Genomic DNA, 22,246 nt, shown 5'->3' on the forward strand with positions numbered 1-22,246 from the left:
CTGAATGGCATCATCTGAACGGCCGCGGTGAACCACGACACTCTGGTGGAATCGCGCCAGAATATTTCGCTATTTATAAGCACGGCAGGAATATCTAGTATTCTAAGAATCTTCATTAGTAGAAATTTCTCAGGGATATAACTCGGTGCTCGAGCGTTGCTCGATATTTGGGAATATTTGGTGTGAACTGTGAGTTTAGATTTTCGTGTTCGGCAGCTGCCACTTAAGAATTCTCGTGTCTATGAACTTTCTGACACTTGAGTATTGCGGTGTTTAAGAAATCTCGTATCTAATTGTAAGGCTTTTAGAGGCGAGAAGTTTTAGAAATTTCTCTTGTCAAAGAACTCACGCGATCATCCAGAAATTTGAAGTTGTCAATTTTGTATGAAACTACGTTTTCCTTTGAATAAATAAAATTGTCATTGAAGACACTGACAATTATGATTAAAATAACACAATAATTGATTGCACTTGTATGTGACGTTGATGCTTCTCAACTCACTTTTGTATGCAGATTTCAGTTACCTGGATTAACTTTTGCCAATTTCGATCACTCTTCCTGAAACTGTCATACAAATTAATGCTCGATGCTGATGCAAGTGAAGTAATAATCATTAAACAATCAATCTGATCACTGTTGCACTGTACGTAATTGATGAATTAAAAGAACACGCCGAACAATCAATTTAATTGTTGTTATTATATTCAAAATGAACGATACTATACTGTACTATACTGTACCGATTGATAAAAAAAATGAATAAATTTTCAATTACCATTAAATTCTGTTCGATAATGATGGAAAGGACTGACCGAGTAACCAGTGTGATTTCAATTTACAGCACATGGTGCAGACAGGCATGGCTGCGCCCTACGGTGGGGGTGTCTTCCCCCCGCCGGTGAACGGCGTAGCGGGTGTCGTTGGGGCGGCTGGCGCGGCCGGTGAGGTGAAACCACCACCCCCGGTGCCAGTGAAGGAGGATAACAGCGGTGCACCCCAACAGCCGCCACCAAGCGGACCCCAAGTCCCACCACCGGCTGGTGCCCCACATCCAACCGCCCCCGGTGCCCCGACCGCGGCTAGCTTCAGTCCGCCTCCGCCTCCAAACGGCGTCGATCAACAGGCTATTGTAAGTCACGCTTATCACTCGTTGATTTCAGAATGTCTGATTTTTATTCGTCGATCGGCTGATCGGTGATATTATTTCACAACAAACAGAATGGAAATATTTATACGTTTATGGAGAATTTGAAACCTGAAATATGAAATACACTTTACAATTTGAAGTGATTGCCAGTTTGTCGATATTTACGTTTTTAGATTCTTATTTTTGTAAATGCATGGAATTAATTTAATTATGATTATTTGAGTGATCGGATATTTTTTACGTACTTCTGTGTTAATAAGTTTGTCTTCTTTTTTTTTTTTTTTTTTTTTTTTTTTTTAAGTGAAAATTTGTAGTTTCAATTATAAGATTTAGTGGATTCTCTGGTTTATTTAGCTAAATACTCACTAAAAATTTTGGATGATGGTTTAGTCTTAGCTCAGTAAATAAGGTATTTATTTTCATCTCGCATCAATATTATAAATATACAATTCGGTAGATTAGAATGATTTTCAATTTTGTGCCAAAGTAATTAAGAAACTTTCGAAGATACGTTGAGAAATTAAATCAATGAATCGATCGTAAAGTATAATTAGAAACATAATTGGTGCGTTGTATTCATCACTTTATAATATAATTAAAATCTGCATGCTTACATTTTTGAAACGAAAGTAAAAAAAAAAAAGACTACTAGTACATTATGGAAAAGTAAGTGGAATAATATATTACATCATAATATAAAAGAAATAATAGTAATAAATTAATAATATATAAAATATAATATATTATAATATAATAATATAATAAATAAATAATAATAATAAATTAAATAATTCCAAAAATGTCACATTACGAAAAAAAAGAAAAGACATTTCTTTACATTGAACCATCATACTAAATCCTAACACATTCGTTCTATAATTTTAAAGACATTGTATATACTTAAACAATTCTCAAGACTGAAAGCGTGCAGCATGAAAAGAATTTTCGGGTTTCACCAAGCCGTTTCGTGTACCGTACGTTGACACTCTCTCGCTACACTTCACAAGAAGGGGGAAACGCTTTCTTCCGGCGGATGCAATAGCGGAACGCGACCCTGTGAAACCGAGGTCACACAGCACGTTGATCGACCACTCGGGCCACCACACCGCTTTTAGCTCTCTGTCCAACTTACTTTCGGTTCGCTGTTTCGAAAACCGTTCGTCCTTACTCTCCGCCGCCTTTGCGGCCCCCTCCGACAAAAGTCCACACATCCGGCGCCTGATTTCCCGTTATTACGTCACGTCACGTAATCCTCGATAATTCCACGCGCGTACGAGTTGAGGGACAGAGTGAGATTAGGATGGAGAAAGTTCCACGGAGCCAGGGGAACGGAAGTTTCATCTGGAATCCAGAGAGAGAGAGAGAGATTGTCTGGAGGTATTAAATATCAAGAATTGCTCGAAATCAGCGAGAAATTTGAGCGATATTTACGATTGATGAATTTGAGTAGAGATTTCGATTCCTCATTTTTCGTGAGACGCGCGAGGTTCTTCTCAACATTTTTCATTTCAATTTTTATAGTTTTATACGAGCTTTACATCTTAGTTTGGATTAGCTTTCAAAATATATCCAAAGTAGTGTAATGATTATTTATTAATTTATTAATATTCGCTTGATTGTTTCAATTAATTTATCTGGATTCGTTTCGAGATATACTTAATTTTCTGCACGTTTGTTGTTTCTACACGTTCACTCACTCGTCTGAGTATTTTTATTATTGGAACTCGATCGTATTTTTCTGAACTAGAGTGTTCTTTTCAATTTCACAGTGACAATTAACTCAGTTTGACAATACGAACCGACACGGCCCGGAACGATTAAAAGTCGACTTAGAAAACATATTAGTTCACTTGACACGCGACACTTAATCAGCAAATTAAAGCACTCCGCGTTAACACTTCTCCATAACAGTTTAACGCACGGTAGCAAGCATCGAATTAAAGACCATCGATGTGAGACCACTTCGCCAGTGGTTTTAACCAGTCAATTTACGTCAACTGGCTCGTGTCAAAGGAACGATATGCTCCTTCTCTACAGAAGCCGGATCAACCAGTTCTTTCCGCATGGTTTACCAGCTTCATCAAACAAATATCCTGTCGCCTGTTTCCTCCCCCTATACGTCGTCGTCATCGTCGTCGTCGTTGTGCGCGAATGAAGCTGAAATCTCTCTCTCTCTCTCTCTCTCTCTCTCTCTCGGCTCGTCGCGCAAACGCTCGAAATTTGTTTAAGCGCGCGATAACTCGTCGCGGCGCGCCTAGTCGCGGCAATTAGCGCGACTCATAAAGCCGCCTAATTAGCCGCGCTAATTAAAGTAATTTCGTTCGTTAAATCGATTTACTAGACGGTTGGCTGGATTCCGGACTGGCCAAGAGAGTGAGAGAGAGAGAGAGAAAGAGAGAGAGACTTTGGTAATTCTCCCTGGCACCGCGCTAGTAGACACGCTTGACAACAGCTTTTAATTAAAGGGCTGGAACTGTGTAATCTCTCTCTCTCTCTATCTCTCTCTATCCTGTTCATTCGTCCCCTTCTCTGATTCTCCTCGCCTGTTGAGTTTAGAGCACGATGGAGATTTTGGTTTCTCAGGGGGAAAAAAATGAGGAGATCAGAGGAAGCGTGATGAGATGAAATCGATTGAGAAGAAGACTGTCACGAGTTGAAAATATTCTTCGCGCTGTTAAAAATTAGAGACTTAACGTTGAACTTTAATAAAGGAACCTTGATAAACTCTGACAATAAGGAAAATTTATATTAAACGTAGAAATTTAGACAACTGTGGATGTTTAGAAATAATAGATTATACGGATCTGGGGAAGTGAAAGATTGGAAGAAAGGAGAAAGTGTAGGACGAAGTCAATTGAAAAGCTTTACTGCGTGTTGGGAATTATCTAGAGATTTAAAAAGAAAATTTTGGACATTCCTAATCAAATTCACTTCGTTTGATTTAGATATTTAAAAGAAGAATTTTGATTAAACGTTATTCACGGTAGTACTACAAATTCTTTTTTTTTTTTTTCTTATTAATTATCTTTATTTACTTATTTTGCAATCAGAAATTAAACGATATTACAATATATTAAATATAATGACACTGTATTTAATACAAACGATAATACAGCTACAGTTGAAAAATTCTGGAAAGAATAGTACCGTAAATGAAATATTTATTTAACTACCACTATACACTTCTAACGTGCTTCGAACAAATTTAATTTTCGAACGAAAGTTAACGTGCACACCTCTGAAACAAGGTTCGACGAGATCAATCAGCTAAACTGTATCATTCGTTCAATATTCTTCCGAGCAGTCCATCGATCTCCAATTCTCCAATTTCGGCTCGCTTCAGTTCCCCTTTCTAAGCACGTACTCCTCTCTCCACCTCACGTCGATTCGATCATTTTACATTTCGCTCATGACACGAGAATCAGATGGCCAAACGATCCTCTCTACATGAAAGTCGAACTACTGACTGCCGAATTATCGTGACTCGAGGAAGAATCAGGACGTACGAGGACTGTCGGTCGCGGATGATGGTGTCTAATTAACCCGGGCACGAACGAAGTGCACGCGGAGCATTTCGGGGCAGGATTGAGCCGAGCGTGAAGAGTTTCGAACAATGTCGTGGTTCCGGGCGACGTGGTCGCTTTGTTCGTCGCTCGTCTGGTCAATTATCCGCTCCCGGTTAGTCAGCGACTCGTGAAGCCGCATTTTCGTTTCTGACCGTTTTGCCCGCATGGATCCTTCGCCGGATGAACGTCATCGACGCACGCAACGTCAGATGGTACCTGACATTTTCCAGAAGTCATGTCAATGCTGCGATAATTTTCAGCGTCGTTTTTTCTTTTTTTCTTTTTTTTTTTAGTCGCTCGCGCACGTCGAGCATTTTTTGTATTTAAGATTTGAGAACTTTACCAACATTTTCTCATTTTTTCTTATTTTTATATTTAAATGTAACCCAGGCAAAACAAATGATAAGCTCAATACTTCTTAATAATTTCTATCGAGTGATATCGTACCGACGAGTTCGAAAAAAAAGAGAGAAAGCGACGAATTACTGTATACGGCTCGGTCGCCCGTTATGGTCCGCAAACCAGTTGCCAGCGCAAGCTTGAAAACTTGGTCGATTGAACTCTAATTGCAAATATATTTTTGAGCAACGTTAGGTGTATATTAGGCAGTGTTCTTCGTGCATTTTATTAAGTTTTTTTCTTCTTTTAAATTTGCGTCGAATAATCCCAAAGAAAAAGAACTTTAATATAATAAAGCTTCTACGCTCCCCTTGACAATTAAAAATTACTCCGACCCTCTGTCATTCACGTTTGATAAAAATTTCTCGCGCAAAAATGTCTCTCGGGAAAAATTTACTTCCACTTGGAAATTCAAATATTCTTGAACAGGTTGTATTATATGATATATGTAGAATTGAAGAGGGGATTTGTCGAGTTACCTTCAGTGACGCGCTTACTGGGACCGGTGGATCGAAAGCACGCGAAAACTGATCACGCGTCTAGAGGGATTTCCGACGGAATCTGCTTTAGAGGACCTTGGTCTTGGAAAATCCGCTTCTAAACCGAAGGATCTCCCTCGATCTTCGTGAATCTACCTGAGGATTAGGCGATTTCAGAGAGGCCACTTTAGCTGGCCGAAGAATCTTGACAAGTCTTCCTCCGCTAGGACACACTTGGGAGAAGATCTGATCTCCTCGGGATCTGATCTGGAATTTCTTCTGGAAATTTCGAGGATCGGCAGGCTGTCCCGAAAATCACTCGGGACGTCGAGGAATCCTTGCTTCGAATTTTATTAGACTTTAGTTGCCCAATAAAATGGGTTCTCACTCTCAAAGTGATTTTTCATTTCTGATTTTGACTGTTTGCCTTTACTCGACGCTTGTATTAAAAAAATCGAATTGGAGAAAAATTGGTCTGTTATTTTTCGAATTGAAATTTTTATCACATTATTTTAAAATATTATCTTCAATTGGAGACGTTTAGTCACCATCGCGTAAAATAATCGCTTCGACAGAGAGTTTAGAATAAAAATTACGTATCTTTGAAAATATATGTCAATATTAATCAGTACAATGGTCATTTCAGAATCTCGTGTTTAACTTCAGAATTTCCATTAAGAGAACTTCATTAATGCAAAGCTCCCATCGGGGAGCACACAGTTCATATAAGCGAAGTTCACTAATTCTCCTTCTAACCGCAATTCTCCCATTCGAATAATAGAAGTTCACGTTTGGATAAATGGATTCAATCAACAAGAAACTCAGTTAATTGGCTACATGGCTGACTAAAATTTTATTTCAACAAACGGAGCTCAGTTAAATGGACTTTGCCACTGCATTCACAAGTCTAAATTATTCTTCGCTTTCAAATTTTGAATGTATTTATCGTGAAAGTTTTTTTTCTATTTTTTCTTGTTGCCGTTATTGTCTATCGTTTCATAAAATAAATCTTCATTTCTTCGACTCTTTTCGTTTCGCTTCGATTTCTTTTCCTTTTACTGTGAGTCTCACTTTGAGTATTTTATTTATTTCATTTTTATTGATAACTTCGGTATTTAATTTTTGGTTCTTAATACTTAGAAAAAATCTTGAATTATTCTCAAACGTACAAAATCAGAATGAGAACGGAATCGTACAGAAAACGTACAGAATCAGAATTCCAATCTCAAACAAACCAGATTGTGTGTGATCTATACATTTCTCAAAAAAAAAAAGCACACCAACATTTCCAATTCCAATTAAATAGAATTGAATACTCAGTTGTAAAACGTTTTGCAATCCCCCGCAAACTAAAATGATCGTCGTCCGCGAAACAGCGCGAATCAATTATTCCCCGACCGTCTCAAAAGCAGCAAACACCGTGACACTCGTCTCCGCGAGCGGAGTTTCAAGTTTCAAACACTGAAAACAAGGCAAATTATCTTGCCTTGTAGAATCACCCCGTTTAGCCACACGAGGACTATTATCGCGAGGCAACAGAGGCCACGGGGGTATGATCGGTAAGGGGGTGGTTGGAGGGCGAGACAGTATCGCACAGTTTTGCCAAACACAATGGCGGAAAGTCGAACGACGAGGCTCGAGCAAGCTGCAGCCAGCCAGCCAGCCAGCCCTCTATTGAAATCGCTCGCGGTGGCGCGGAGGCGCAAATTAAAAGTTCCCTTTCAACGAGCACGCTGAATGAATGGCCGCCGCTCGCGTCGCCTCGCGGACGCCGCGTCCCGCGTTCTTTCAACGACGAAAAATCCATCCAGACCAGATCCAGTTTCATCGACAGCGTGCCAGCCCGCGGGGCAAAGTTCCTCTCTCCCACCTTCCATCCTCCCCGAGATGTCTCGGGGAAATTTTTCCATTCCTCGCCAGGGCGAAGCTTGCCCGCTCGTTAACCGATACGATACGGCGGAGACCGGTCTCGAGGGTTCCGTTCGAGTGTTTCGTGAATTTTCCACGATAAGGGGTCTACATCCTTGCCCTCTCCCGCTTTCGAGGTGCTTCCCTTGCAGAGGCTCCTTCCCGAGGGTCGAGAGAGTTTCGCGTGCTCTCGAGTTTGTACGCGCTCTCGTAACTGTTCCCAGCGTGAGACTCGGCCCGGGGGTTGGGTAATTGGTTCAGATAGTTGTTTGATGAGGTTGGAAAACGCGCTGGCTCTGACATGTTGATTTATGCCGGAGTTTATAATTTCCTGCGTTTGTCCAGCGAGGAAAGGGAAGTCCGGGATCAGTTGAACAAACCGGGTGGTTTCTTCTCGCACTTCTCGGGGTATCGGGAAACGGGGGAATGTCTCGAATGATAATGGTGGATAATTTCATGCACGTTCAACCGGGTCGGGGGTGACCATCTTTTTGTCTGTAAATTGGAATTGTTGGTGAGTTACGTGGTAATCGAAGCAATTTTACAGTTCGAATCGAGGTGGTTTGATTTTCGCAATTCGATTTTTCTGTTTCTTCTATGAAGATCATATACACGTTTTTTTTCAAATTGATATATTAATTATATTTATATATAAAAGTGATATATTAATATATTAATATATTAAAGTGATATATTAATTATATTTATATATAAAAGTTCTATGAAAGTAATATATACGTTTTTTTTCAAATTGATATATTAATTATATTTATATATAATAATCGATAATTTATATATAATATTTTTATATAATAATCGATATATTAATTATAATATTTATATATAATACTCGATAATTTATATATAATATAAATATTATAATATTTTTATAAAATAATCGATATATTAATTATAATATTTATATAGAATAATCAATAATTTATATATAATATTTTTATATAATAATTGATAATTTACATATAATTTTAATATAATAATCGATATATTATTATATTAATTATAATATTACACAAATATAATAATAGTAATTATATATATTATATTTGTGTAATGTTGTACATTTTATACTATACAATGATACAAGATGCAGGATAGATATTTGCAGATGCACGCCTGCAAATATATCCGCAGGCACACAATAAAGTACAAAATACTTTCGAAGAAACCTCTTTGGAATTGCAAGTGATTTTCATATTCTCTGCTGGGAAAATAAGCGGCCTGCGAGTGACACAGGTTTCTATTTTTCAACAGGAGATTTTTCGGATCGAGTATTATCAACCCGTGAGAAACGTTCGTAAATCTCTCGAGGATGGTCCTTCCGCTGACATAAGTAATAGGGATTCCTCTCCTCGCTGGCAGGAATTTATCGTTCCCGAAAACTCCTGGTCATTTGTTTCTTCCACAATTCCTTTAAAGCACTAACCGCAAAAAGACACGGGTCTAAGAGGCTTTCGGGAAAACACTGGCCGAGAACTGGCATCATTAGTCTTCCGCTGATCCGGGTTGGGCAACCAATTTCCTGGTTAAATTGCAAATTCACGATAGAGGAAGTTCTTGTATCATTTCTCATTTCTGTTGACTCTCGCCTGTCGACCCGAAATAGAAAATTTTCATCAAATGTCTCATTATCGACATTGGTAATCAAGAGTTGGATCCAGAAATGGATGAAGTTCGAATTGAATTTTTTTTTTTTCCAAAGTTCCAATGTTTTTGAGATGTACGTATAAATATAATTCTCATCGTGGTCATTCAATTCATACTCCTGTTTAGTGTAAATCAAGTTATACTTCGAATGTTCTTTCGCTATTAATATTTCTCTTCAAGTATTCTGTATTTTCGTTCTCGACCGTAAAATGTCTTTCGGATTAATAATTTGAATAATACAGAGGTATTAATCAGAACAATGATGATTTATTTTAATGTAAAATGAATGAGTGATGTAATTATAGAACAACTTTGATTGGCAAGTACTAATACTTACGTAGTACTAATAGCTTAGAATTTAAATAACTTTCGAATTCTCTGCAATTGTTCTACATTTCTTTCCGTATTCAGAATATAGAACTTCTGAAAATAATAATTTTTTTATGCAAACTAAATGAACGTCTCTGAGATACGTATCGGAAAAAGCGCATATAATAAACACAGAGGGAAAAAGAAATCTGTTTCCAAGGAACGATAAATTACAAGCGAAATCGGTTCGTGTGCCCGCTCGACGAGTTGGAATAATTTTGTCTAATTGAAACGGGTGTACGACGCTCGTAAAATTGTCCCGCGCGGACTGGAATGAGGAAGCAAATAATAAAAAAAAGAGAGAGAGAGAAAATAGCCGGGATGGCGCAATTTCGTTCGATTAAACGCGATCGGCCTCGTTTTCGCGTGCTACTTCGACAGCCCCGACAGCAGGGGTAGAAAGTACGACGAAATTGCAGAGAATTCATGTACGAGCCTTCCGTTTCCAATTCTGTCGCTCCTTCGCCGTAAATTTTTTCAATTAATCCCCTCGCGAACCAGTTTCTCTTCGTTCATAATTTCGTTTTTTGCATTTATGAAATTTTCTCCCCCCTATTTCCCGCGAATGAGACGAAAAACATTTTGATTGAATTATAATTTTATATTTTTTTTCGTGGAGAAAAGTTGTTTCATTCGTCAAACATTATAACTGATATTCTCTTCGTTGAATTTGTCAAACTTTTCCATAGTTTTTCGTGACTCGTTCTTATCGGTATTCAGTTTCAAGATTAGACATTAGAAACTTCACGAATATATACATACATACATGCATGTTGTTACACACATATTTTATATCCTGTATGTGTTCATTTGTACACTTTATGTATCTCATCCTCGAAGAAGATACCAAACGAAAGTGGCCATCACTCTTTCATTCCTCCCTTCATCTCCCGAGGCTCGAGGAGACAAAGTTTTAATCCACCGTGAAACAAGCTTCGTGCATCGCAGAATACGTCAAAAGCGTATCGAAGGTCCCCTATATATCCCCTAATCTCTACGAAGTACCGGACAAGCGGGGTGGGCGATCGTCGATGAATAATTCGTGAGTCTTCCACGGAGAGGGAAGCACCTCTGCCTTTAGGCTCTTTAGCCCATCTAAATTTCATCACGTCTACGGCGTTCTTCAACTGTGGATTTCATTTCGTTTTCGATCAGACGACGTTCGACGATCTGGATGTTGAAGGAAATAATGACAGATCTTCATTCGTTCCGACGAAAATCAAGATTTTCTAACTTTGTTCGGCCCTCACTGAAATAGAAAGAAGGCCACGAATTTAATACCGAGTCAGAAGTTTCAGAGTTAGTATCTTTTGACATATTTATCAATATATTGCGATATGAATTTTGAACCTTTAATAAGTAAAGCTTATAATTATTTTAGGCATCATGAAATACGAGACTTCGGTATGAATTAAGTATTCAAAAATTAAAAGTGGAACATTCACGAAGATTTAGTTAGATTCGAGATCGTTGACTCTACGATAATTCTAAAATAGAAAATCGCCAATTTTTAAAAACTGGAACAAGAGTTTGAAACCGCTTTTAAATCCACTGAGAATCCGTTTAGTCTAAATATGTTCTCTTTTAAGTTTTAAATGTTCTCTTTTATTTTAGTGAAAATTGGATTAAAAATGAATAGATTCCACTTTAAGTTATCGTTTTTTAACTTCGTGAATCCTAAAATTGAGAATCGACCGAATTCTGCAAGAGTTTGAAATTATTTTTAGTCATTGATTATTAACGAAAATTTTATAATTTCATCACAAGTTCCTTTACTGTAATACGTACGTTATATCAAGATGCATAGAACGTATTGTAGCAAATTTTTCATTGTAATATTTTGTATGTGAAACAAATTCATATTTGCATAAATACGCGCAATCTAATAATAAGAATTATAGAAAATTCTTTACTGTCGATAAATTTGGAAATTAAAGGAATAAAATTCAACGAGTGAATTTCACAAAATACAGCAATCTAATTGTCCAGGTATAAAATCATACAAAAATTAATTAGTAATCTGTAATTCCTCCTCGGAAATTTACAATCTGTAATCGAAAAATGAGATAACATAAAATTTATACAAGAAAATATATAAAACATCTAAAATATCCAAACTCTCCTATAAACACTTAATACACAAATATTCTATCAATATCCTATATTTTAAATCAAATCCTCAGAAATATTAATTCTTCATTACTATCAATTGTCCAACAATAACCTAATATACATTACATATATATTACAGTCACTTTTGCAAAGCACATCATGCTAGTATGTGGTTACCAGTTCTCCGCGCAAAGCATCTGGTACTAACAAAGCGTTTATGAATAACAGAGTCGTGGTTGAAATTGCTTTAGTTTCAGCAGTCGTGGATAGTTATTATAGGGGGGAATGTAAGTAGTGACAAACGTGATAAAGTTGATGGCAGAGCTAGTATCCAGTGGCGTGGCCAGGAATTTCACGCAGCTGCGTCTGACTATACGCGACGTGTATTCACTTAGCCTCGTTAGTGGCGCAAGTCAGATAAGGTCGGCCGTGCGGCTGACCACTTACAGCCGCCTCTACTTGCGGCTCCTGCAACGCTTGTCGTGCAGAAATGCTAACGATCGCGTCTCTAAATCTGCTATCGAACATTTTGCGAAAATTTTTATTTTGTTCTACTTACACGTGGGATGTTCAATTAAATTTTGTAATTCAATTAGAATTTGAAGATAAAAAAATTATTATAGTTGTTGTGTATTTCATATATTTATTTGGTTAGTCTCGTCTCACAGTGTTAATGGAATTTTAAAATATCTTGAATAATACACGGAATTTTTGTTTTAATTCGCGTCTGTCATCGAATATACTTGAAAAGAAACGATTAGAAATTGATTACCCGATCAGTCTCGAATCAAACATGTATGCTAACTATATATAACGATTTTAATGTGGTTGTTGGATCTTCGACAACAGTCGGAGGTGTTTCAGGCAGCAGTGGCGGCCGCGGCAGCTGCAGCTGCAGGAGGTGGTGGCCAACAACCAGCATCCACGCCTGCTGGCAACGAGACCAACCCTGAGGGTGCCGTCGAAGGCAGCACCCTAGTACCTGTCACTTCAGGTGCAACCACACCTGCAACCGCGACACAGGGTTCCGATCTGAAAGGTCAACCAAAACGCCTTCACGTCAGCAATATACCCTTCCGTTTCCGAGACCCTGATCTCAGGGCAATGTTCGGGGTGAGTATTATTTTCCTTTCGCGCCAATGTGTCTTTGTTTCTTCTGAAGATTGTCGATTTCTTTTTCTTTTTTTCATTATTAACGATCTTTGATTAATATTTTTACTACATAATTATTTACAATTATTTACAATGACCACGTCAGTGTCGTTTGAAATTTAATTTCGTTTGACTATTACTTAATTGATTGCTGGATCGTTAAAGTTTAATGATACAATCAATTGACATAATTATTAAAAGACAATATTAATTTTGAAGTTTTTATCTTATGTATGTGTTACATTGTTAACAATATGATGTTTTTAATCGTTGTAGTTTGACTTATAATGCTTAATATTAGAGTGTATAGTTTTATTTAATCTTGTGTATTTTACGTGACGGAGACTGTTATTAGTGGTTTTTATCGCGTGAAATATGGGACACTGATTGCAGCATTATAAAATGAAATGCCATAAAATTAAATGTCTCGACTCGGCGATATCAGTTGAAGGTTAATACGCGTTATTCTTTACAGTTTTCATTCTTTTATTCTGAATCTTACCTCGTGTCTCACAGTGTTATTTACGTATTCCACTTCACGCGAATACTTGAGTCTATATATTTTATTATCAAATTTGATATCATAACTTAAAACTCAATGTCTAGAACTCAAGATCTGAAGTAAACTTCTGAGTAACAAGTGTATCGATATAGTATTATTCAACTTTTTACTACGAACATTGGCGCAATACGCACACGTTTCATTACAATACAAAAACCAATGATCTTACCAAAAAAATATTAACTGATGATCGTATTAAATAACGTGGTTCAAATTTCTTTCATATTCAAGCAACATTTTATAAACATCAGTGGCTAATGATAAATAATTAATGGCAAACAATCTTCGTACTTTCATTAATCTTTAGAGGACTAACGCCATTTTCTTTCTCGCACGAGTGAATCGCAACAATTTTACACGAATTTCGTACGAATATTGATGGTGAGCGGGCGAAATTTTCGAGAACTCGAAAACACGATCGGTCCTCTAAAGGTTAACCATCCCTAACACCATTGCAACGAATTCTCGAGACGACTGCTTTCTGTTTTCCAGCAATTCGGGCCGATCCTCGACGTGGAAATCATATTTAACGAAAGGGGAAGCAAGGTAAGCTCACGTCGCCCTTAGGCTGCGAGCCCACCCCTGTCAACCCACCCCTGAGAATACAGTTAGACTTTAAGACCATACACGGCCGCGTGTCCCAGGCCTCTCGAGATCCTCGTCACCAGGATCAATTCGCCCGCTCGAGATCTCGGACCGACCCCTCACGTCCGTTTCCACCCTTTTAATCCAACCTCCCCCTACCCCCTTGGAAAACTCCACTCAACGCTCGAACTCTACCCAGTCCCTTTCACGGAATTCGAAACCGATCGACGAGTTTCGCGACCATTTCATCCCCCAACTTCCAGATCACCCGCGAGATCCTAACTTTTGCAATCTTTCTCCCCTTTCCCACCCCTCCCATCGTGTTTCCATTCTCCGACCACGTCCCCCGACGATCTGTAATCATTCGCGAGAACGTGACGCGATTCTTCTTGCGAGACAGACTTTCTCCGAAGAATCGAGCGGCTGAGAGGACTGGCAACCTGGTCACGGGGATGCTCGGGGACCGTGATCATTCGTTCGAAGAGACGCAGCGGCGCCGCGGGCGTTGTTTTCACTACGGCGTTTGAAAGTTCGCTTCGTTCGTTTCGCTGCGCGAGTACGAAGCGGGTGGGAAGAGGTGTGGGGAGGGATGCGTTTGAGAATCGAAGAAAAGTGAAAACTGGGTCGCGCGCGGCTGAGTCTCTTCGTGCGGCGTTCGTTTTTTTTTTTTTTTTGCAGCGCGCGATGGCGACGATGAACGTTCGTTGCAGGTGAAAAATCACTTCCCCGTAGTTACGGTGCGAAGTCGCGGTGTGCCATTGTCGGGCGTGAGTCCTGTTGTTGAATCTCTGAGTTTGGTAATTCCTCAGCGAGGGATTTTCGTTGGTGCAGGAGTCGTTTGTTAACCTCGTATTTTACTTTCTATCTTTGTGTTCTCCTGCAGTGAAAGTGAGGGACCGTGGGTGAAGAAGAGTAAGTGGTATTTGAAAATTGTAGGATTACATACTAACTTGTTAGCTGTGTAGTTGTATTTTTTCTTTTTTTTTTTTTTGTTTTGAAGAATCAATTACCTTATTACTCAATATCTTTGATATTATATGCAACACCGAACATTCGCAATTTCTTTAATTATTCAAAATAGGAAGAATCAGATGGGAAATTAGAAATTTCATCTGTATTTCGTTTTAACGTTGTTACCAAAAGCTGTACAGCTACGTAGATATTCTAATAAATTTAAAATCACGATTGAACGAATTTTCATAATCAAAATATTTCTTAATTTATTAAAATACTCTAACATCTCTGAATTTTTGAAAAGTTTAAATATATTTTGATTTCCACTGGAACTTTGATTTTTCAAAATTTTAAATTGATAATTTTCAGATATTTTAGAATATACTCGTTACACACAGCTAACAGGTGAAGAAAATCTCGGGATAATAGAGGAATCGTCAAACCTGTCGAGTAACGTTTCTCCAGATTGTAGAATTTCTCTGCTGAAGAACAGTGATTTAAAATCACTCAAGACGAGAGAGATCCCCTTAGTTTTATCAGCGAAATGGTCCTTGCAGGTGTTCGATATGTGAGAATATTTTTCATAAGAATAATATTTCCACGGTAGGGACGATTTAGGATTTCATAGAGACAATTTGAAATTTAATATCGGACTCGCTTCCGTCACCGACGGCGACAAAGCCTTCAATTATTGGATCGTAGGATCAAATCTCCGATTATTTCGGTGAGCTTGTAAGATAATCGAATAACTTTGTGTTTCAATTTCTCTTCTTAGAGCCCACGGGCGGGATTGTAATTCAATTTACTGTTCAATATCTCTGGAAAGCCGGTTAATTAAATTTCTTTAATTTACTTTGGGGATTCTGCGCTCTTGATCTTTCGACGATACTTCTGCCAATCTTCGGTATCAACGTCCATTTTCAAAATTCAGTAGTGTTAATTTCATTTGAAGTTTAGTGATTTCTATTTTTTAACATTTAAAGTTTAATAATTTTAAATTTAATTTCAATTTCTCAGAAACCAAGTACGTGATTTTCTTTCTAGAATCAATTTATTCATTAGAGTCTCAGTCTCACATGATTATTGAATATTTTCTGTCTATTTTCAAAATTCGACAATTCCAAGTTCATCTATTATCAAATACAATGTCAATCGAATGTCTCAATTCTGTTAAAATTCTACTGCAAAATTCGCTAGTCTAAATTTCCAATTTGATCTCCAGAGACCGAATTAGTTGAACTTTCTAATTTTGAATATTGATGATTCTTTCGCGCGGGGAATTAAATTTCGTCAGTCACGGTAGATTGCCGATCAAAATAATCAAACTTATCGGGAAAATTCGATAATAATAGTTTACTGTGCAGAGAGCGAGTCGGTCAAATTCGCCAGATTCACTTGAAAGATTCTCTGTCTGAAATAAAATCCTAAAATTAGATCGTTCAAATAATCTTATAAAGTCTTATAAAAAGGCTGGTGCTCCGTTTCTAATGTTCAATAATATTAATTTCGTTGACACCTCGTTTCGTTAACGTCTCAGTCGAATTTTCTAAACCTGCGTGCGAAAATCCTCTCGCGATCCAAATGGAGTTGCAATCCTCCAACTCACATTCTCTCGGATCTCGCGAAATAACGAAACAACGTACGGCCGTTGGTCCAATATTTACCCAAGGAGACAATTCAATAATGGTAATTCGATTCACTCTGACGAGCAGAAATCTCGTCAGTCAAATTCTCTGGATTCACTTCTAGGAGGACTCTGTCGCGAATCGAATGAGGCACCTTGAACGCGAGCCTGTCGCTGTTCTAATTGTCGCTCGTTTATGCATGAGAAAATCGGAGCTTTCGGTGGTATCGGGAAGAAAAAGAAATTCAATGGAATAGAGAGAGAGAGAGAGAGAGGGTGGATTCGAAGTGTACGGGAGAGTTTGAAATGCAAATAGGTTTCAATATGGATGACAGCGGTCTGGATAAGATCCGCAGTAATACATCGTGCCGACAACCGGCATCCGGTGAGCTTGCATATTCAGCGTCTTTGCGTCAAGTACACTCAAGCGCACTTCATCAAGCTCCCACGGCATCGGTAGCCCAATAGCATCGGTTGCTGACGATGTCACGCACGTCCATTGTCCACTGGACGGATCTGGTATTTTCATCTCTCTGCCAAAACTCGCGTGATCTCGTCGAAATTTTCATTCGAAGTTCCAGAAGAGACTTTTAATAAGTTGGTGGTCGAGGCAGCGGAGATTTTTAAGTGAATTGTTAGGTGACGTTCTGGTCCAGAAATTTTCATCCACAGCCTTGATAATGAAACTAGAAGCTAGAACATCTTGACGATTTTGTATTGATCTGTTTTTTGTCGTTGTTATTATTTGTTCGGAGGAACTGAGACCAACCATCGTTCGGAGGGCGATTGAATTTTTGTTAGTTCGAAGATTATTAATCTCAGACGATCGTGTAAGTCGAGTGATTTAGCTTTAGACATCTGACGTAAAATCTTAGAAATTCTCGTTACTCAATCGTTGATACACGATCAAACGACTTTGAAATTAATGGCCGAAAGAAACAATCCTGCTTTGGATGCGGTAAGAATCATTCAAAACAGAGACATCTTCAATATAAAATATTTCTTGAAATTGTATAATTATCTAATTGTAAGTTCGTCTTCAACTTACAAAATAAGACTAACGTTTTGAAAGTTACGTATAAATTTAGTATATTTGAATCAACGTCACGCAGTAGTGTAGTGTACAGTAAATGCACGAAATCAATATTGATACTGAAATTACTTTATCGATTCCTATAGTGTATTGTATTTAAAATGTACAAATTTTTACTATACATTAAATATAATTTTCCCATTTATATCTATAATATTATTTATTAATTAAGATATTTATACTGAATGCTTCAATTTAAATAAGAATCGTGATGATTAATTTTTGAGTCGAGATTAAATGTAAATTTGTAATTAAAGCCAGAGACTGTGGCTCCATTATCATTCAAAAATCTCTTCCTCGAGCGTAGTATCAACGAGGTGCCACTGTTAAAGCTCTTCCACTTCTGACTTGAGTCGTAAGGGTCTTTCATTAACCTAATAGTCGTTCCTATTCGATCAATCGAAGTGGCTAATCGAATGAAAGGCGGCGACAGTCGCTGATGCTCGGACTATTAGGTCACGACTAAGGGGAGGTCTATTTCGATCGTAGCGTAGAATCCTGACAGGAAGCGGTGGCGCGAGTCGCATCCCGTCGTTGGCAACAGCCAATCCCAGGAGCGGAATATAGCTGTTCCAGTTGCAGCTGGAAGGGAATTAATTAAACTCGTTGACTATAGTTATCCTGGCATTGTGAAAAACGCGCGCGTTTTGCTCTTTCTTGTCAGTCAATTGACTGACAAGGCAATCGGCTCAGTCGCGAATTTTGGACAAATCAAACGCGACAACAGTTCTCACTCCAGTTCTAGTCGATCGGCTGGACTCCCTGAGAAATACAGGCACAGCTGGTGTACTTTTATCTCTTCGTTGTTCGATTCGTTCTGTGGATTTCAGATTTTCGAGAAAAAAAGAAATCGAAACTTATCACTTGGACAAATTTGATATTTCGTGGCTCCAGATTTTTGTGATTAACGTCGAATAATTCGTTAAAGAGTGAAGTTGAATATCCTGAGTTTCAGCAATCTGCAAGATACCATTTGAAGGTTGAAAATTAGAGAGAAAGAGGAAACTTTGTCCCATTTTTTGATATCGATACTATTGAAAGGGAATTCCAAGGTTTCGTCTGATGCATCATTATGTCCCACGTCTAGATTCTATAATTTCATAAAGTTTCAGAGTATTTAATATAAAATACGTTAAAAAGAAAGAAATTACGACATGAATCGATCTAATTTATCGATGCTACGTCTAAAGAACAATTTGACTGCAAGTGTTCTTATTTACTAAAATTTCGTACCTTTTTAGATAACATTGCCATTTATTTCATGGCATTTGAGGGATTCCCTCAGGCAACTTCTTCCATTTGAAGAGAGTTTCTCAAAGTACAGATACATCTGAATAATCATTTAATAATTTAGTAACAAGTTCCCTCTAATAACCTATAGTGTGTTTCATAAATGTGACGATACTGAATTACTTCAAAATTCGTCGAATTAATTTCTCAATTAAGGTTCTAACAATTACGTTAGAATGATCAACTATATATCGATAACAAATCGGGATTTGTCGTCTTTCATTCGCTCACGAACGTAGACACACATAGTGTTTTTTCTTCTCGTTGACGTTACGCGAAATTCCACTTGGAACACGATGCAATATTCAGCGAATATTATACAGTCGTAGGAAAGCTCCTTTGACCGAGAGAGGAAGCGAGCGGAAAGCCGCTCGATGGGGAAGCGTGATAAATCGCGGGAAAAACGACCGCCGTGCGACGAGTGCGTAATAATTCGCCAGCGGTACAAGTCGGCATTCATCACGCGTCAGAGATCCAACGACTCGACAATGGCACCAGGCGACGCACCTTTTGCATTGCAAATTGAAATTCCGCCGCGGCATTCCGCCCGGGAAATATGCGCGGCAGCGTATGCGGACGCGTTGCCATCGCTTTTTAGCGTTTAAGTGATCGCGGACGACGTGACGGAATCCTCGAAATCCTCACGACGCAATTACTTGCTGAGAAAAGTTTAGAAAGGAAAAGGAACTCGTTGGACGCAAGAAACTCAAAAATGATATTATTTCTCGTGTGTAACGAAATTATCGCAAAGACTGTTAGCAAAATAATATAAATTATAGTTGGAACGAAATTTGAATAAAGTTATGAAGTTTAATGAATTGGGAAATTCATTCCTTCTTTCGTTTTGATTTCAGTTTGTTCCCTCAGGAACAATTTACTTCTGTTATAAGTTACCTGTTCATTTTTCAATACAGAAACTTTCTTGCGTCCAACAGCACGATTATTAGTTAGAAATATTTGAAAAGGATAATCAGTGAGATTCCATTTCGCTCTACCAGGATCCCGTCACGAAGCTACGTTACGTCGTACTCGATCGTGATACCTTGGCGTGAAATGATACCGTTCGACACCGACTCGATCTCCTTTCCATGGAAAACGACGTTCGATCGATTTTCAGTGGAAACACGGGTCGGATGTCAAACTGATTTGACCAAAGGGTGTCGCGAAATAAGATTTAGGCTTAAGACGAACGAGAGGGTGTGTGTGTGTGTATGAGATGATGGCGCGAGTCTGTGAGAGAGACCTTTTCTCGAAAGCTTCGTCAATGTAAATGGAATGTGGCATCCCTAATGAAGTGCAGCATTTTGGAGAAGAGATACTTTGAGACCGGTGCGGAGGAGTACGCTAACCGACTCACCTTCACCATCTTTGTTCCGTGCAATCGATAGAAAATTCTGTTTCTTGCCGATTTCGTTTGAAAGTGAGACACGTACGTACCACCGCCGCTTGAAAGTCTCAGGACACTTGCTTTTTCTCATTTGTTCCTTTATTTTCAATATTCATTATCTATCGTGGAAATGTTCAGACTGCATGCGTATTTTATCATACGATTGTCGATATGTCAATTTACCTCGCAGACTCCTCGTTGTGAAAAATATCGTTTGATTTTCTCTCTTTCAGTTTTGAAAGAAGTTTTTGTGGCACTTGTGCTGAGACTTTTGAGCTGACGTGTATATGAAAACAGACAAGCAAATGAACGAACGAAGGAAGTAGATAAAGAGGAAATTACGATGTTTTGATAGAGGAACAATAGTGAATAATTTCACGCGATGGTGACAAGAGTTTGAAGTTCAAAGGTAGTCGGTTAGTGCACTTGTCTCGCGCTGAGTATGTGCCAGTGACACGTACATACATACCATAATATAACCAATGGTGTTAGTTCTCGTAGTTGTTAGACGAGCTATTGCATTTTTACTAGCTAGCATTCCGCATTTTATCATTATTTAGCTCCCATTGGTTATAAGGCAGCTCGGTGCACCTTGCGTAACTGTGTTCGCAGCTGCTTTTGACGAACTGTGGTATCTAAAGTAACTAAAATACCAGAAACACCCCAGTCTCTCTCATCATCCTTGGAAATCCCCCTCCTTGGAAACACGCGAAACACCTTCTTCTGAAACAGACGTATGAATCGCCTTCCACGATTCTCTTCGTCATCCTCTCGACGATGTTTTCGCCATCTTGTGCAGTTCAATCGAACGCGCCAAGCCGCAAGATTAGGCTGCAAAAAGTATCTGCGTGCGCTCTCTTCTTCCAATTTTTTTGTTTTCTTTTTTTTTCTCAATCAGATTTCGGGTTACGTTTTTTTTTTTTTTTTTTTTTTATAATGAGTATGGTGTGGAAATACTTTTTGTGATTGCTGTATGTGAAAATCACAGGGGAGAAACGTGATGAGCAATTTTTTAAATTGTTTGTGGGATCAAATATCGAAATTTTGAAAATATTTTTATTAAACTGTGGATAAAATATTGAAGAGTACATGTCGAGTTTTTTCATTGTGTTTGTAGAAATGTGAAATTGCACAAAGACCCGCAGTATAATTGTAATATATATATATAATATAGTCTTATTATAGTTTGTAAAAGTTCACAAAAATTCATAAATATCTGTTCTTAAAACATATGTTAGATTCACTATAAAAGAGAATTTGATTGCACTATAATATACACCATAATAAAGTTTGACAGTCGAGATTATATTAATAGAATCTGAAACAAGTGTGAGAGTGTAATGAAAAATTGTACGATATTTTGCAGAAATAGTAAAAGTATGATTAATTATATTAACAATTTCCAATACTACTGTATGTCTAATATGGTTATTAATTTATCCTATATACTATTTTTTTTTCTTTTTGCTAAAAATATATTTGCAGTATCGTCCAATTTCTATATAGACTCTCAAATTGTTTTCAAATTTGATGAATATAATCACGACAGCCGCGTCTTATTATAATATTAATGAAATTTCAAAATATTTGATAAAAGCTCGAATATTTTCGCGAACATAAACTATGTAGCTTTGAGAATACGAAGTTATTCGCTTTTCGTTTTAACTAAAAAAAATTAACAAATACAGACTAGTCACGTCCATCCCGTGTGTTCTTCATCATATACAATATTTAAAAAAAAAAAAAGAAAAAAGGAAGGAAGAAAAGAGTAGCAAACGGCAGCTAAATTGCTTCACGTAGTACGATCTTATCTCTTACGTCGGTGAAGAACATAAATTCTTGATGAGCTCCAAAAACGTACGCGAATGAATTATCTAACCCTGCTGTTCTCCTTGCTCCTTCACATCTGCATCTCTTTCTTTTCTTTTTTTTTTTTTTTTTTTTTAATATTTT

General features: G+C 37.9%; 1 protein-coding gene across 4 annotated transcripts in view; it reads left to right on the plus strand.

Annotated features, from left to right (window-relative positions):
* Positions 1–22,246, plus strand: part of LOC122535752 (RNA binding protein fox-1 homolog 2-like) — a 224,918-nt gene that overhangs the window by 139,959 nt on the left and 62,713 nt on the right. For all 4 annotated transcript variants that reach the window (XM_043667539.1, XM_043667542.1, XM_043667541.1 and 1 more), the window contains 3 exons: positions 843–1,130; positions 12,496–12,759; positions 13,853–13,906. In XM_043667539.1, the coding sequence (XP_043523474.1) occupies positions 846–1,130; positions 12,496–12,759; positions 13,853–13,906 (603 nt within the window). In that variant the 5' untranslated portion in view covers positions 843–845. The remainder of the gene's footprint in view (positions 1–842; positions 1,131–12,495; positions 12,760–13,852; positions 13,907–22,246) is intronic.

The sequence above is a fragment of the Frieseomelitta varia genome, unplaced genomic scaffold (assembly GCF_011392965.1).
Source record: "Frieseomelitta varia isolate USP_RPSP 00005682 unplaced genomic scaffold, Fvar_1.2 scaffold_762, whole genome shotgun sequence".
Classification (NCBI taxonomy): Eukaryota; Metazoa; Arthropoda; class Insecta; order Hymenoptera; family Apidae; genus Frieseomelitta; species Frieseomelitta varia.